The sequence below is a fragment of the Bos mutus genome, chromosome 11 (genome assembly GCF_027580195.1).
Source record: "Bos mutus isolate GX-2022 chromosome 11, NWIPB_WYAK_1.1, whole genome shotgun sequence".
Taxonomy (NCBI): domain Eukaryota; kingdom Metazoa; phylum Chordata; class Mammalia; order Artiodactyla; family Bovidae; genus Bos; species Bos mutus.
The window spans coordinates 91,384,081-91,401,319 of record NC_091627.1 but is presented as its reverse complement, the minus strand read 5'-3'; the positions used below and the strand labels follow the sequence as shown (position 1 = coordinate 91,401,319).

General features: G+C 35.6%; 1 protein-coding gene across 8 annotated transcripts in view; it reads left to right on the top strand.

Moving 5' to 3' along the window:
- The window catches only part of BIRC6 (baculoviral IAP repeat containing 6), a 216,187-nt gene that overhangs the window by 146,634 nt on the left and 52,314 nt on the right, over positions 1-17,239 (top strand). For all 8 annotated transcript variants that reach the window (XR_011466116.1, XM_070379760.1, XM_014477364.2 and 5 more), the window contains 4 exons: positions 5,913-6,213; positions 8,056-8,273; positions 11,802-11,966; positions 13,113-13,281. Coding sequence is in view for 7 of the 8 variants with exons in the window: in XM_070379760.1 (XP_070235861.1) it covers positions 5,913-6,213; positions 8,056-8,273; positions 11,802-11,966; positions 13,113-13,281 (853 nt within the window). In the remaining variant the exon portion in view is untranslated. The remainder of the gene's footprint in view (positions 1-5,912; positions 6,214-8,055; positions 8,274-11,801; positions 11,967-13,112; positions 13,282-17,239) is intronic.

The window sequence follows — 17,239 nt, the reverse complement described above, 5'->3', positions numbered from 1 at the left end:
ATGTTATTGGAAACTGGAGGAAAGGAGACTCCATGTCTTTTAGTGATAGAAATCTTAGCATGTTTGTGTCCTGTATGTGAAAAGCAGGACTTGTAAGTGATGAACTTGGATATTCAGCTGAATTTCCAACCTAAGTGTGAAATTACCTGTTTTCTTCTTGGTACTAATAGTAAAATGTGAGAGGAAAAAGATAAATTGAGAGAAGATGCTAAAATTAGAGATACGCTATCAGAAAAGCATGCTCTGGAGAGAAAGCCAAGGATGTGGCTTTCAGTGTTTACTGGTGCCTCAGATAAATCAAGGCACAATAGCAACCCACTCCAGTACTCTTGCCTGGAAAATCCCATGGACGGAGGAGCCTGGCAGGCTACAGTCCATGGGGTCGCAAAGAGTCGGACACGACTGAGCAACTTCACTTTCACTTTTCACTTTCATGCATTGGAGAAGGAAATGGTAACCCACTCCATTGTTCTTTCCTGGAGTCTGGTGGGCTGCCGTCTGTGGGGTGGCACAGAGTCCGACACGACTGAAGCACCTTAGGAGCAGCAGCAGCAGTGTAGTCAGTCACATACAGAGCTGTGTGAAGAGATCAGTCATGGATCCCCTCAGTCATCTAACCCTGAGCCAGGAATGAAGAAAATTGTGTGACAGTGCTAGCATAGTAAAAGAGGGAGATGTGATGATGAAAGCAGAGGTTCAAATGAAGCAGCTGAAAGCCAAGGAATATGAATGGTCTCTCAGTTTCAGTTCAGTCGCTCAGTCGTGTCCGACTCTGTGCGACTCCATGAATCGCAGCACACCAGGCCTCCCTGTCCATCTCCAACTCCCGGAGTTCACTCAAACTCACATCCATCAAGTCAGTGATGCCATCCAGCCATCTGATCCTCTGTCGTCCCCTTCTCCTCCTGCCCCAGTACCTCCCAGCATCAGAGTCTTTTCCAATGAGTCAACTCTGCATGAAGTGGCCCAAGTATCGGAGTTTCAGCTTTAGCATCATTCCTTCCAAAGAACACCCAGGACTGATCTCCTTTAGAATGGACTGGTTGGATCTCCTTGCAGTCCAAGGGACTCTCAAGAGTCTTTTCCAACACCACAGTTCAAAAGCATCAATTCTTTGGCGCTCAGCTTTCTTCACAGTCCAACTCTCACATCCATACATGACTACTGGAAAAACCATACCCTTGACTAGACGGACCTTTGTTGGCAAAGTAATGTCTCTGCTTTTGAATATGCTATCTAGGTTGGTCATAACTTTCCTTCCAAAGAGTAAGTGTCTTTAACTCCATGGCTGCAATCACCATCTACAGTGATTTTGGAGCCCCCAAAAATAAAGTCTGACACTGTTTCCACTGTTTCCCCATCTATTTCCCATGAAGTGATGGGACCGGATGCCATGATCTTCGTTTTCTGAATGTTGAGCTTTAAGCCAACTTTTTCACTGTCCTCTTTCACTTTCATCAAGAGGCTTTTTAGTTCCTCTTCACTTTCTGCCGTAAAGGTGGTATCTTCTGCATATCTGAGGTTATTGATATTTCTCTCAGGAATCTTGATTCCAGCTTGTGCTTCTTCCAGCCCAGTATTTCTCATGATGTACTCTGCATGTAAGTTAAATAAGCAGGATGACAATATTACAGCCTTGACATATTCCTTTTCCTATTTGGAACCAGTCTGTTGTTCCACATCCAGTTCTAACTGTTGCTTCCTGACTGTTGCTTGAGAAACCTGCTTCCTGAGGTTTCTCAAGAGGCAGGTCAGGTGGTCTGGTATTGCCATCTCTTTCAGAATTTTCCACAGTTTATTGTGATCCACACAGTCAAAGGCTTTGGCATAGTCAATAAAGCAGAAATAGATGTTTTTCTGGAACTCTCTTGCTTTTTCCATGATCCAGCAGATGTTGGCAATTTGATCTCTGGTTCCTCTGCCTTTTCTAAAACCAGCTTGAACATCTGGAAGTTCACGGTTCACGTATTGCTGAAGCCTGGCTTGGAGAATTTTGAGCATTACTTTACTAACGTGAGATGAGTGCAATTGTGTGGTAGTTTGAGCATTCTTTGGCCTTGCCTTTCTTTGAGATTGCAGTGAAAACTGACCTTTTCTAGTCCTGTGGCCACTGCTGAGTTTTCCCAATTTGCTGGCATATTGAGTGCAGCACTTTCACAGCATCATCTTTCAGGATTTGAAATAGCTCAACTGGAATTCCATCACCTCCACTAGCTTTGTAGTGATGCTTCCTGAGACCCACTTGACTTCACATTCCAGGATATCTGGCTCTAGGTGAGTGATCGCACTATCGTGATTATCTTGGTCGTGAAGATCTTTTTGTATAGTTCTTCTGTGTATTCTTGCCACCTCTTCTTAATATCTTCTGCTTCTGTTAGGTCCATATCATTTCTGTCCTTTATCGAGCCCATCTTTGCATGAAATGTTCCCTTGGTATCTCTATAATTTTCTTGAAGAGATCTGTAGTCTTTCCCATTCTGTTGTTTTCCTCTAATTCTTTGCATTGGTCACTGAGGAAGGCTTTCTTATCTCTCCTTGATATTCTTTGGAACTCTGCATTCAGATGCTTATATCTTTCTTTTTCTCCTTTGCTTGAATGGTCTCTAGTAGATGGAAAACGCAAGGAACTGACACTCCCTGAGAGCCTCCAGAAAGAGCATCGGATACTTAGGATCCAAAGCTTTGATTCCAGCTCCATAAGATTCTTAGATTTCTGACCTTTAAATCTTTCAGATAATAAATTTGTGTTGTTTTAAGTCAGTAAGTTTGTGGTGATGTGTTACAGCAAAACATATAGAAAATGAATACAGATTTTGGTGTGTACTCTTTTTATGATGTTTTTATCTTGTTTTCGGAGAAGGCAATGGCACCCCACTCCAGTACTCTTGCTTGGAAAATCCCATGGACGGAGGAGCCTGTTAGGCTGCAATCCATGGCGTCGCTAAGAGTCGGACACGACTGAGCGACTCCACTTTCACTTTTCACTTTCATGCATTGGAGAAGGAAATGGCAACCCACTCCAGTGTTCTTGCCTGGAGAATCCCAGGGATGGGGGAGCCTGGTGGGCTGCTCTCTATGGGGTCGCACAGAGTCGGACACGACTGAAGTGACTTAGCATAGCATATCTTGTTTTGGCATCAGGGCAATACTGTCTTATAGAATGGGTTGGAAAATGTCTAATATTTCATATAAGGAACTGTTAGATGGGCTTTTCAATAGATTAAACACTTAAAAGATTACAAAATATTAGTAGAGAAGCTATGTCAAAAGAAATAATCCAGACTGAAGCACAGAATGTGTAAGGAATGAAAAGAACATGACAGCTATATGGACATGTAGCTAGAAGTGAAAAATTCTAATGTGTATTTATGGTCACAGAAAAAGAGTGAATTGAAACAAGGACAGAAACAATACTGAAAGGAAGAAAATTTTCCAAAACTGATAAAAAAACCTCAATCCGAAATTCAAGAAGCCCTCTACACCCCAAGTAGGATATTCATGCCTAAGAACATCTATGATAAACTACTTAAAAACAAGAGAAAAGTTTAAAACCAGCCAAAAAGCAGTAAACCCATTTCTTTCAAAACAGTAACAATAATTCTGGCAAGTAACCTTTCATCAGACACCTTTGGAGCCAGGGAATTACTTCTTTGAAATGTAAAAAAAAAAAAAATCTGCCATCCTAGAATTTTATACCCAATGAAGAAGATTTTGGACATTTTCCTCAACCACCACTACTCTTTCCATAAAAGGTAAATTAATAATATAGAATAGTCGGTTTATGATGAACTCTCCTTATATATTAAGTCTGCACAGACTATCTTTAAAAGAAAAGAAACAAGAGAAAGCAATTGTTTAAAGGCTCTTGAGAGTGACCAAAAGTAGGCACCTGTTGGAGAGGATTTAAACATGAAGAGAATAAAACCACATTGGGTGAGATTAATCTTCTGAGACTACTCCTCAGTCTCAGTGGGGTGAGATGATAGAACTCATGCAAAAGCTATAGAGGAGTTTGGTTCTTCCATTCTGGCTGGAGATTAAAAGAGGGGAAATTCAGGAAGAAGGGACTCATAGATGGGGTACTCCAAATTCTGCACGGGAAGTTTTGCACAACTACAGCTGGCTCCTGAATACTTAGGGTTCGTGAGAGAAAACTGGAAGGCTGAACAAACTGTCCAGACATGTCAGTGTCTGTCCAGCATAAAAGAGACAGAATTTGTAATTCTATTCCTTCCAAGTTAGAGGTAAAAATCTTCAGCTTTTCTATTGAAATTTCAAATGAGTCACACATTAAAGAGTATAGATGACATCCCGGTAATCAGAGACTCACTTGAAAAATAATGGTAAAACTACAATAGACTTTAATAAATTTATAAAAGCTCCATGAGTTTAAGATTGACCCACAAGTAATTTAACTGTTTTCTAATACAAAACTAAAGCATTTTTTAATATAAAACTGACCCACTAGTAATTTGACCATTTTCTAAAATAAAACTAAACTCTTAATTATAAAAGTAAGAGTTATTATAACATCTTGTCAATAATGTATGATGTATAATTAAAAAACAGACAGACATGGAAAGAAAGAAGAAAATATTACCTGTGGTTAACAATAAAATAAGTCAGTGAACAGCTCTTACTCACATTTTGCCAGTTGCCCCACTAATGTTCTGAAGAAGGAAAAGAAAAAAAATCACTTTCTTTGGCATGGTTTGAGGAAGATTGTGGTCATAGATTCAATTCAGGATCATATTGATATATTGCATTTAGTTGTCTCTTTAGTCTCCTTTAACCTGTAACAACTACATTATCTTTGTTTTTCATGACCATGACACATAGAAAAGTTCAGGCTAGAAAACTTATCTATATATGTAGTCGTATATATGTATGTCTTGACTTGATGTTCAGTTGCTTCAGTCATGTCCAACTCCTTCCGACCCTATGGACTGTAGCCCACCAGGCTCACCTGTCCATGGGATTCTCCAGGCAAGAATACTGGAGTGGTTGCCATGCCCCATGTCTCCTGTGTCTCCTGCATTGCAGGCAAATTCTTCACCCATGAGCCACCTGGGAAGCCCGGTCACATATATATGTGTCTATACATGTTTTCCCTAGATTTGTTTGCTTATAGAGCATGGAGTCAGACTGCCTTGGGCAGTGTGTACATACCTGTGTCCCATATCTGCTTTGTAAAGTGTCATTTCCACTAAAAAAAATCAGTGCCCCTTGGAAAAATTCTAGGATTCGGGCAGAGAATATAAAAGTTGAGCGTAGATACAGAAGTCTGCTTTAAGAGGGTTCCACTGACCAAGCCTGATTCTACTTGGTCATGAGATAAAATGATAGTAACAGATTATTACTTGCAGAGTAACTTTAGAATTAATTAACAATTAAATTAATAAATGAATGAATAAATAGATGAAGAAGAAGGAAATGTTTTTGTGTACAGTTCACTGCCAACCAATAAATGTAGAATTCATGAAAGAAAGAAAACACCATTTGGCAGCTACTGTAATTGTTATTTCTTGCAAACATTATATAAATGCTAACTCTAATGATCAAAGTTGAGTTGGAAACAAGGAATTTATGTAGTCTCAAAAACTCTGTCTATAGATACTTAACTAATTACAAAGGAGAAAATAGTAACTTTTAGGGTAGAAATACTTGGCACAACTTATGGTATCCTGTAACTCATTTTTAAAAACATGTCCTTTTATTGATTTAAAAACATTTTTTTATTTCAAATTTGAGTTTAGTTGATAGTTTCAGGTGTACACCAAAGTGATTCAGCTATACATACTTAATTGATTTTTATATTCTTATATTTTAAAGAGATCATTTGAATTCAAGCCTTTACTTTGAACCTGATGTTGAAACATACAGATAGCCAAACAAAATTGTTTTTACTTTAGGTGAGTGCTCCGGTTGTAACATCTACCACTCAGGAAAAACCAAAGGATAGTGATCAGTTTGAATGGGTGACTATTGAACAATCAGGGGAATTAGTTTATGAAGCGCCAGAAACCATTGCGGCCGAACCTCCACCTATCAAGTCAGCAGTACAGACCATGTCTCCCATACCTGCCCATTCTTTGGCTGCTTTTGGATTATTTCTTCGGCTTCCGGGTTATGCTGAAGTGCTACTGAAAGAGAGAAAACACGCCCAGTGCCTTCTTCGCTTGGTTTTGGGAGTTACAGATGATGGAGAAGGAAGTAAGTGTTGAGTGTTACTAATAAAATTTGATGTAGGTGGGTTGTGTGAAATTAATTCAGTTGTGCTTACAAAATTGCTGGTCATCTTTGGAGGCATTTAAAGATGAAGGAGATATTTAGATCCTGCCATCAAGTAGCTAATGTGCTACAGTAATAGCAATGAGGAATGTCTATACACATATAGACTTAACAAGTTATAAAAGCCTTGAGAGAAGTACAGTATTATGGAGACTTACAAGTGTGAGATTATTTTCTTATGAATAAAACAGCATTATAGTTTTTAGTGGGCCCTTCAAGGAAATCATCAGTTGTAGACTGAGAATGGTTATTTCAGAAAGAAGGACTGCTTTGAGCAGTGTTTATGTGCTCATGTTATATGAGAGGGAGATAAAATTTGCATGAAGCAGCACAGAGAACTCATTTAAAAAGCTGTTATTGATAACAGATCATGGAAAAGACCTTAAGAAGGTCTTCTTAAGACCTTCAGATTTTATTCTGAATAACAAACAATTAAGATTTATGTAAAATATGTTAAGTGATGTAGTGATGTGATGAGAATCTTTTTAAAGAATTTTTCTGTCAATCTGGTAAAAATATTTAGATGAAGGAGAACAGAATGAAGAAAATGTAATAATAATCTATTTTATAATGATATTAGAGAATAATAACAGAAAGCCATGATGGTTATTTCCATTGGGCTGACAGTTTTGTTAATAGAAGGAAACAAAGAAAAATCATAGGGTGGTAGCCTGGCAAGTATATTTTCATTTGGTTTACCTCTAGTTCTTCAGGGAATGACCATTACATTTGAGAATCAGAATTTTTTTTCATGTTATTTTAAAATCACGTGGTTTTGATTAGAGGTGATGTCTTTCACATACTATTTAGAGAGTATGCAGTGTTAAACCCTGTACAACAAAGTACATATAATCCAATAAAATTATATGAATTTATTCATGAATCCTTTAACTTGGAAGCTATCAAGTATTATGTATGTACTTTTTTGTGTGTGTTTTCATATTGATGGAATTCTTCAAAAATGTTGACATAATTTTAAATGTGTTCATAACTATTATTAAATTACAGTGTCTCTGTACTAAATACATCCTGGTTGCTTATTTTCAGATATAAATTATGTATACTTATTTTAATAGATCAGAAATTTCTAATTGCTTGAGCTAAGTTTTTTAAGTATCTAGAGTGTAAGAACCATGGTAATTTAGGACTCTTACTATGAGACAGTAGGTATAACCCTAAACTGAAAAGGAAAAGAATTGTCTTCAGGCCATTTCAAACTATTTCTAGTGAATAAACAGTAATGTCTATTAAAAAGCATGATTTTGATATATCTTTTTGCGGTGGTTGTTTCATCTGCCATTCATGTAGAAGTGTTTTTTTGTTTGTTTTGTTTTACATTTAACACTCTGTAGCTAGAACATAGTAGAAAACTTTATTGCAAACAAAACAAAGTTCTTTCACTCTTGCATTCATGGTTGAAACTACTTCCAGGGCAAGACTTTCATACTCTTGTAAGGAAGCTTTAATGCTGCATTTTTAGTTCTTAGTTTTTAGTTTAAATTTTTAGATTATAATAATTTTGACATGGTCTATAACAAGTATCATATGAGTATATTTCAACTTTCTTTTGGAGTTTATATATTTGATGTCTTTTTGGACACTTATTAAATATTAAGTATTTAATTTCATTTGTGGTATTTTTTGTGGCTTTTTAATAAATATGATAAAATTTTATATTGTCATTATAAATTTGTGAGCTTCTGTGTTGTTCATTATTGTGGTTTTAAATATTTTTTAATTTTGAGTTCTCTTCTTTTAATCTAGGTCATATCTTGCAATCTCCATCAGCCAATGTGCTCCCAACCCTTCCTTTCCATGTCCTTCGTAGCTTGTTTAGCACCACGCCTTTGACAACTGATGATGGTGTGCTTCTTCGGAGGATGGCTTTGGAGATTGGGGCACTCCACCTCATTCTTGTCTGTCTGTCTGCTCTGAGCCACCATGCCCCACGAGTTCCAAACTCTAGCCTCAATCAGACAGAGGTAGGTTCAGTTTTTCTTTAGATCATGAAAAATTGTTAGATTCATGGAGTACAGGCATAGTTTTTTCTGAAGTAATTAGTATTTCAGAGGCTGGGGAACACAGTTTGTTTTGTTTTGATTTTTTTTTTTTTGCCCCTAAAACAAATAAACAAAAAGGTTATTTAAAAGAGGATAAAATGAATTGTTCTTTTCTTTCTTAGGCTCTTTCAGAAAGCCTTAAGTTAATCCATCTACTTAAACAAAAAAGATGTTATAGCTTAAAAAGCTTTTCCATTTACCAGGATACACTGAATTTATACTGTGATCCCTTTTCCTTTTTGAAGGTTCTAGTCAGTACAGTAAGGTTCTAGTCAGTATATAAGACAAGAAAAATAAGAAAGAAAAAGTGACCCTGATTCTCTTGAGATGATTTGATTGTTATTTATAGAAATTCCAAAAATAAACAATGGCATAAGTGAGTTTAATGAGGATATAATTTCCAGTTTCAATATATAAAAATAAGTCATTTCTGTATTCCAGCAACAAACATAAAAAGAGCTTTTTAAAGATGTCCTTTAGAATAGCATCAAAAATAGGAAATATCTAGAAATAAATATGAAAAATATATGTAAGACCTCTCATCATAAAATATATAAAACTTTGTAAACAGATACTTATTAATTAGACTTTAATAAACTGAAGTCTCTGTCCATGTTTACCTCTCATGAAGTAGAAAATACAACATTTCATTAGTATTTCTTCCCAAATTGATTCTTTTTCTTTTTTTTTCGCTCAGTTTACAGCATGTGGGATCTTAGTTCCCTGACTAGAGATAGGACCCATTGCCCCTGCATTGGGAGCATGGAGTCTTAACCATTGGACCAGGGAAGTCCCACCAAATTGATTTTTAAGTTTGATGGAACTCCAGGTTTGTTTTGGAGGAAATTGACAAGCTGATTGTAAAATTCATTCAGAAACTCAGAGGGTCAAGGATAGCCAGAACATTTTCAAATAAGAACAATATATCTAGTAGTCTCATATTTTGAAACTTACTGTTAAGCTATGATATTTACAGAAGGTTAGATTGAAGCCCAGCAGACAGTAGAGACATCTACATATATAGTTTTCTGATATTATGACAGAGGTGACTCTGGAACAAAATGGTGATAGGGTCAGTTAAATATTCATATGGAACAAAAATCTTTAGACCCTACTATGCTCTAAATGCAAACGTTAATTCTAAATGGATGGTGAATCTAAATATATATAGTATTGTTCAACATATAACAATACTGTTTTACCAAAAAAAGTAAGAGATACCTTATGATCGATCAATTCCAGAATTTAAAAGAGTAAAAGGGCAAGCCACAGAATGGGAGGCTATATTTGTATATATCTGATAAAGGACTTATATCCAGCGTATTTAAAGAGCTTCCAAAATTTCCAAAAGGAACTCAAACCAATTTTCTATAACAACCTAGAAGAGTGGCGTGGGGAAGGAGGTGGGAGAGAGGTTTAAGAGGGAGGGGACATATGTACATCTACGGCTGATTCATATTGGTGTTTGACAGAAACCAACACAATATTGTAAAGCAATTATCCTTCAATTAAAAATAATTAAGTGTAATTATTAAAAATAATTCCCGAAGGAAAAAGCTGACAATGGGATAGAAAATACCAGATGAAAGCTTGAATGGGTACTTCACCAGAAGAGGCAAAGTAAATATTCAGCAAATGTGAAAAGTTGATCTATTGCTTTAGTTACCAGAGAATTACAAGTGAAAACCTTTAGTACTGAGTACACATCAATCACACTGTGTAAGATTTCAAAATTGTCCCACCAGACTTGTAAAAATTGTAAAGACAACAGAATTTAATACAATAAGTAATGTAAAAAACAGTAGAGTGGGCAAATAAGCTGTAATATATTATGTAATAGAATACTAGAAGGTGATGAAAGCAAACAGCTATAGCCAACTACATATAACAGAACTGATGAGTTTTATAATCACAGCTAACAAGCTGGATATAAAGAAGTATATGCATCATGATTCCACTTACATAATGTTAAAAATAAAAATAAGTTATAGTGATTAGAGTTTCGTGTTTAGGTTGTAAAGTTATAAAGAAAAGAATGGAAGTCATGAGTAGAAAAATCAGGATTATAATTAGTTTTGTAGAGGAATGTGGGTATGAGGGAACAAGGACAGTTTCTTGCATGCAGTGGTTTAATTCTTGACCTTCATGGTTAAGTTGTTTTCAGTTCATTAAGCTTTACATACTTGTTTTGTGTTCTTACTGTAAATATGTTATACTTTACATTTAGAAATGTTTTTTTAAAAAATAAATAGCTGTTTTTTTCAATAACCCTAATTATTCTAGTGGTAACAGTTTATTTTATAAAATGTGAAAGATGGAATTATTCAGTCATAGATTCATCCAACTCTCCAGATCAATTTATGAAAGTATTGTTTGTACATAATATTCTTTGTTAAAATGTTCCTATTAAAATACTTGCAAAGTACCCTTGAAATTAATACTTAAATGCAAATATTTTAATGAAAATTCTTTAAAGGAGGATTCTTATTACAGAATTAATTTTATAGTCAACAGTAATCATAATTGACCTTTACTGAGTTTGAGGTTATATTAATAAACCAGTGGTTCTCAGTCTTTTTTTTTTTAATTTCTCTACAACATTCATGTTTTTAATATGTCCTCTATCCCCAAAAGAAATTTTTCTGCACATCATATTCTGAACAAAAAAGAAATTGAGAAGTACTCTTTCTAGAAATAGAAGCAGACTTTCTTGCTATGATTGAAAACATATGATAACCATTACAGAGTCATCGTAGAAGATCTGGCTCATGTCTCTCTATTCCTTTCTCTGCTTTCTCTGTTTAATTTTGAGTCATTGACTCTTTAGACCCTTAGATGCTTTACTCAATCTATTCCTGATAGATTATTTTAAATACTGATAAAAATTTCTTGTATTTATTCTTAAATATAAGCGTTTGCTCCCCATTTCTCCCTCCCCCTAACTTGATAACTACCACTTTGCATTCTGCTTTAAGTACTCTGGATATTTCATAAAAATGGAATCATTCAATATGTTACAGTCATACCTTTTGTAACATTGCTTGCTGCTTTGAATTAGCATATTGTTTTTGAGACTCATCCATGTAGCATGAATCAGTACTTAGTTATCTGTTATGGCTGAATAATATTCCATTGTATATATATGCCACAGTTTGTTTATCTGTATAACCATTGATGGGCTTTTGGGCTGACTTTTTGACTGTTGTGAATGAATGGTCTTACTATGAACATCAGTGTAATATATTTGAATATCAGTTTGGTTTTTTTTTTCCCCCTTTGGATATATATATACCTAGGAGTGGAATTGCTGGGTCTTACTGTAATTCTTTGCTAAGTTTTTTAAGGAATTGCCAAACTATTTTCCATAGCAGCTAAACTATTTAAAATTCTACTGGTAATTTGAGGATAAATAAAAGCAAATAGTAATAATTCTTTTCTTTTTGTTATAAGCCACAGGTATCAAGCTCTCATAACCCTGCGTCAACAGAAGAACAGCAGCTCTATTGGGCCAAAGGAACTGGGTTTGGAACAGGCTCTACAGCTTCTGGATGGGATGTGGAGCAAGCCTTAACCAAGCAGAGGCTGGAAGAGGAGCATGTTACCTGCCTCCTGCAGGTATGGTTGTAAAGTTGATATTGTCAGTGATAATAGTTCATCTTTTTGTGTGTGTCTGTGTTGACTTTTTAAGTTATATTGGCCTTATCCTCAGCTACTGAGGATGAAAAATAAAAGTTCATTTTTTTATGAACTTTTTCATGAATTTCATTTCATTTATTTTAATGAAAAATAAAGTTCATTTTTAAAATGAAAAAACATTCTCCCTGCCCTCAGTACATTTAATATGCTAGATAAAGATTGCTCTTTGGTGCTTGCAACTCTGTATTCTTCCCTCTTAGCCTCTTCACTGAGAGGAAAGTGACAAAGGCGAAGTTGTCCAATAACAGGAGTGTACCACATCTGCTTTCTTCCTGTCAGCTTCTCATCTAAACCACTATATCTGGACTCTCTCTTTTTTTAAAAAATTTATATACACCCTTGTTTCTCACATTGTGTTGTGTTTTCTAGAAATGGGCAAGGTGATCTAATTTATAAAGTTTTTCATGCAGAAATGAGAAAAGTAGGTTTGTAAAGATTAGCTTTTATTCCTGCATCAACTAGTTGACTAAAATTAGGGTTTTGTTTTTTATTTTTCTGAGCATTAGTTAAATCTTTGAGCATTATTTTTGTAGTTCTAGAATAAGCTTATTTTCATATAGACGCATAAGATTCCATCACCCTCAACTATAAATTGAACCTACTTAGTAAAATAAATAAATCGGAGAAGGAAATGGCAACCCACTCCAGTACTCTTGCCTGGAAAATCCCATGGACAGAGGAGCCTGGTAGGCTACCGTCCATGGGGTCGCTAAGAGTCGGACACGACTGAGCGACTTCACTTTCACTTTTCACTTTCATGCACTGGAGAAGGAAATGGCAACCCACTCCAGCGTTCTTTCAAGTTGCAACTAAGCTTTTAAGTTCATGTTCTTAGGTGGATTGCTTCTATATGTCTGATCATAGCACTGTACATCATCATGAGAAATATATCCTCTTGAAAATGTAAAGGAAAAAAGTCTCATTTTTAATACCTGTATTATGAAGCATTGATCAAGTTGAAAATACATGCTCTTCATATTCAGATTGAACATCTAACATAAAATATGAGATTTTAAATTTGTGAAGCTAAAACTCAGTTTTAAATCCAAGGATTTTTATTTTTAGGTTCTTGCAAGTTATATAAATCCTGCAAGTGGTGCTGTAAATGGAGAAGCTCAGTCATCTCACGAGAGTAGAGGACAGAACAGTAATGCCCTTCCTTCTGTACTTCTAGAGCTTCTCAGTCAGTCCTGCCTCATCCCTGCCATGTCATCTTATCTACGAAATGATTCAGGTAAATCACATTGTAACTAGTCCTTTACAATATCTTAATGGATGAGTACTTTTGTCTACTTATTTATCATTATCACTTTAAATAATAAGGTTCATTTTTTCATTTAATAACCTATAACTGAAAATTATAGGGTAAAGGCTAGCAGCTTCGTGACAATACTGTGATCCAAACATGGTTAATTGAATTTCTGTGTGTTTTTAACGTTTAAAACATTAGAATGTTTTAAACATTAGAATTGCAGACCATAGTGTTTTGAAGAAAGGCAGACAGATAAACTATACAAATCTGTAGATACTTGACAATGAGTATTAGTTTTTACAAATTCAATTATAAAAGTACCTTAGGTAGATACTTTGCAATATTCAACTGATTATCAACTGAAATTGCTCTTTTATTTCTTTGGTTGTGGAATTATCTTCCAAGAAATGTATCCTTTTCTTAAGTAGAATAGAAAGTTTGTTTTATTTAAACTCAGTTACATACAGGGATTGCCAAGAAAAATAAGCAGTTGGCATCTCCTCATTTTAACTAAGATATTTATTTATTCACTTTTTAAAACTATCTGCTCTTCTTGTATTTGCTTTTATTCGTATTCTTAGTCATGAAAATAGACACACATTCAGTTAGACTATTAAAGAAGAATAGGTAAGGAAAGCAATGGGAATGAATCTTGAAGTCTGTTTTGATGCTTGGTAGCAGTTTAAATGCAAGTAGATGATGGAAAATGTACTTGTATTTGAGAAGGGATTACTGCCGCTATTCTTCACCTTCAAAAAATTATTGTGCTTCCAAACACACTATTTCTGGGACTTCCCTGGCAGTCCAGTGGTTAAACCCTGCACATCCCAATGCAAGGAGTGTGGGTTCGATCCCTAGTAGGGGAACTAAGATCCTACAAAGCTCCTGGTGCAGCAAAAATTAAAAAACAAACAAAACACACACACCATTTCCCAGCCTACCTCAAACTTCTTATAAAAATATTGGTGTTATGTTGAATTGGTATTTTTAGATTGAGCTGTTAGATACATTAGATTTGTCTCTCTTGAAAAAATAGATATCAAATGTACAATATATTTTTTGATAAAGTAAAGCATTTGGCGCTGTAAACACTTAAGTACTTCAGATTGGTGCCAAAATTTAATAGTAAATCATTTAGCAAAACTGAACAGAGTAAGATAAGGTTTCTCTTTATCTCCTTTCTCGTTGTTAAAATATTAATCCTTTCACTTTCAAACTGTATGAAACTGTATGACCTCTCAGAAATTTTTAATTTTGTCTTGTTCTGATATTCAGTCTTTGTGTAACACTGGGCTTTTATCTTTATGGTTTAGAGTCAAAAGAGAAATCTGGTATTACTTTTATTGTTTAAAATAATCTATTCAAGTAGGTGCACTTTCTGGTAAGTGTGTATTTTAATAAATAAGCTGTGATTCTGGTCAATATATGGAAGTATCACAAATTAAATATTCTGTCTTTGGAACTATTTTAGAAATTTAATGTTTGACTTTCCTTTGTGATTATTTTCCCACGGTAGAGAAATTTAGATATATGCTTGAATCTGGTACTGTGTCCAGTGGTATAATTTTAATTGATAGATTTATACTTGAATGTGGTTGCAAAAATAATTTTGAAATTAGATTTTAAGATATATAAATATAAAATAATGAACTAAGTTAAGTATGTCATTAGATAATTGTCAGAACACCTCGTAAATTATGTTTTTAGTAATCAAAATTTTTTGGAGTTTGGGATATATTCTGATCCATCAGTTCAGTTCCGTTGCTCAGTCCTGTCCGACTCTTTGCAACTCCATTGACTGCAGCACGGCAGGCTTCCCTGTCCATCACCAACTCCCAGAGCTTACTCAAACTCATGTCTATCAAGTCAGTGATGCAATACAACCATCTCATCCTCTGTCGTCCCCTCCTCCTCCCTCCTTCAGCCTTTCCCAGCATCAAGGTCTTTTCGAATGAGTCAGTTCTTTGCATCAGGTGGCCAAAGGATTGGAGTTTCAGCTTCAGCATCAGTCCTTTCAATGAACATTCAGGACTGATTTCCTTTAGGACGGACTGGTTGGTTCTCCTTGCAGTCCAAGGGACTCTCAAGTCTTCTCCAACACCACAGTTCAAAAGCATCAATTCTTCGGCGCTCAACTTTCTTTATAGTCCAACTCTCATATGCATACATGACTACTGGAAAAACCATAGCTTTGACTAGATGGACCTTTGTTGGCAAAGTAATATCTCTGCTTTTTAATATGCTGTCTAGGTTGATCATACGTTTTCTTCCAAGGAGCAAGCGTTTTTTAATTTCATGGCTGCAGTCACCATCTGCTGTGATTTTGGAGCCCCAAAAAATAAAGTCTGTCACTGTTTCCATTGTTTCCCCATCTGTTTGCCATGAAATGATTGGACTGGATGCCATGATCTTAGTTTTCTGAATGTTGAGTTTTAAGCCAACTTTTTCACTCACCTCTCTCACTTTCATCAAGAGTCTCTTTAGTTCTTCTTCACTTTCTGCCATAAGGGTGGTGCCATCTGCATATCTGAGGTTATTGATATTTCACCCTACAATCTTGATTCTAGCTTGTGCTTCATCCAGCCCGGCATTTCTCATGATGTACTCTGCATATAAGTTCAGTAAGCAGGGTGACAGTACACAGCCTTTACGTACTCCTTTCCTGATTTGGAACCAGTCTGTTGTTCCATGTCTAGTTCTAACTGTTGCTTCCTAACCTGCATACAGATTTCTCAGGAGGCAGGTCCGATGGTCTGATATTCCCATTTCTATAAAAATTTTCCACAGTATGTTGTGATCCACCCAATCAAATGCTTTGGTGTAGTCAATAAAGCAGCAGCAGACACAACTGAGCGACTTCACTTTCACTTTTCACTTTTGTGCATTGAAGAAGGAAATGGCAACCCACTCCAGTGTTCTTGCCTGGAGAATCCCAGGGACGGGGGAGCCTGGTGGGCTGCCATCTATGGGGTCGCACAGAGTCAGACGCAACTGAAGAGACTTAGCAGCAGCAGCAGCAGCAGATGTTTTTCTGGAACTCTGTTGCTTTTTTGATGATCCAGCAGATGTTGGCAATTTGATCTCTGGTTCCTCTGCCTTTTCTAAATCTAGTTTGAACATCTGGAAGTTCTTGGTTCCTGTACTATTGAATCCTGGCTTTGAGAATTTTGAGCATTACTTTACTAGCCTGTGAGATGAGTGCAGTTGTTCGTTAGTTTAAACATTCTGATCCGTAGTTTTGACAAGCATGGTATATTATTTATGTATGCCCATGTATAATATTCTAAATAAAAATTATTTATTTCAGGGATATATAGCTTTACTGCTTATGTAAATTACCAATTTTGGTTAAAATGTTAATTTTTAAAGTGACATTTTAATATCTGAACAAATAAACTTCTTGGAACTTAGTAAAATTTTTATTTTATAAAATTAGTCTTAAGTCCATTTTCCAGTTTTGTCATTGGTCTGTAGAATATTACTTTTGACCATTTGGGGATTTGGGATAAGGAAGAGCACCCAATATAGAATCTTTTATTTCATTCAATTGTCATATCTTTGTTCTCCTTTAATCTGGAAACTTTACCAACTTTTCTTTGTCTTTCATGATATTGATGACATTTTATAGACTATTTTATCACGTATCTAGCAAGTTGTTTTTTAAGTGTGAGAGCAGTGCTAATAATTTTGTGTAAGGCATTGTATTCAAGAAATGGCTCGCTTATGTTGCTAGCATATAGTACACAAAAACACAAGCCTAGTGTAATAGGCTCTTTCGAAAGCCACCCTGAACTATAGTTTGCCCTTGGAGATTATTTCCAGGACCCTCCACCAAAACCAAAACCTTTCTGCTTTATTCTGTGAATGTGTGATGTATTCTTATCAAGCTTACCAGTTCACTCTGGCAGGTGAGATGAAACTTTTCATATGATCTAAGATT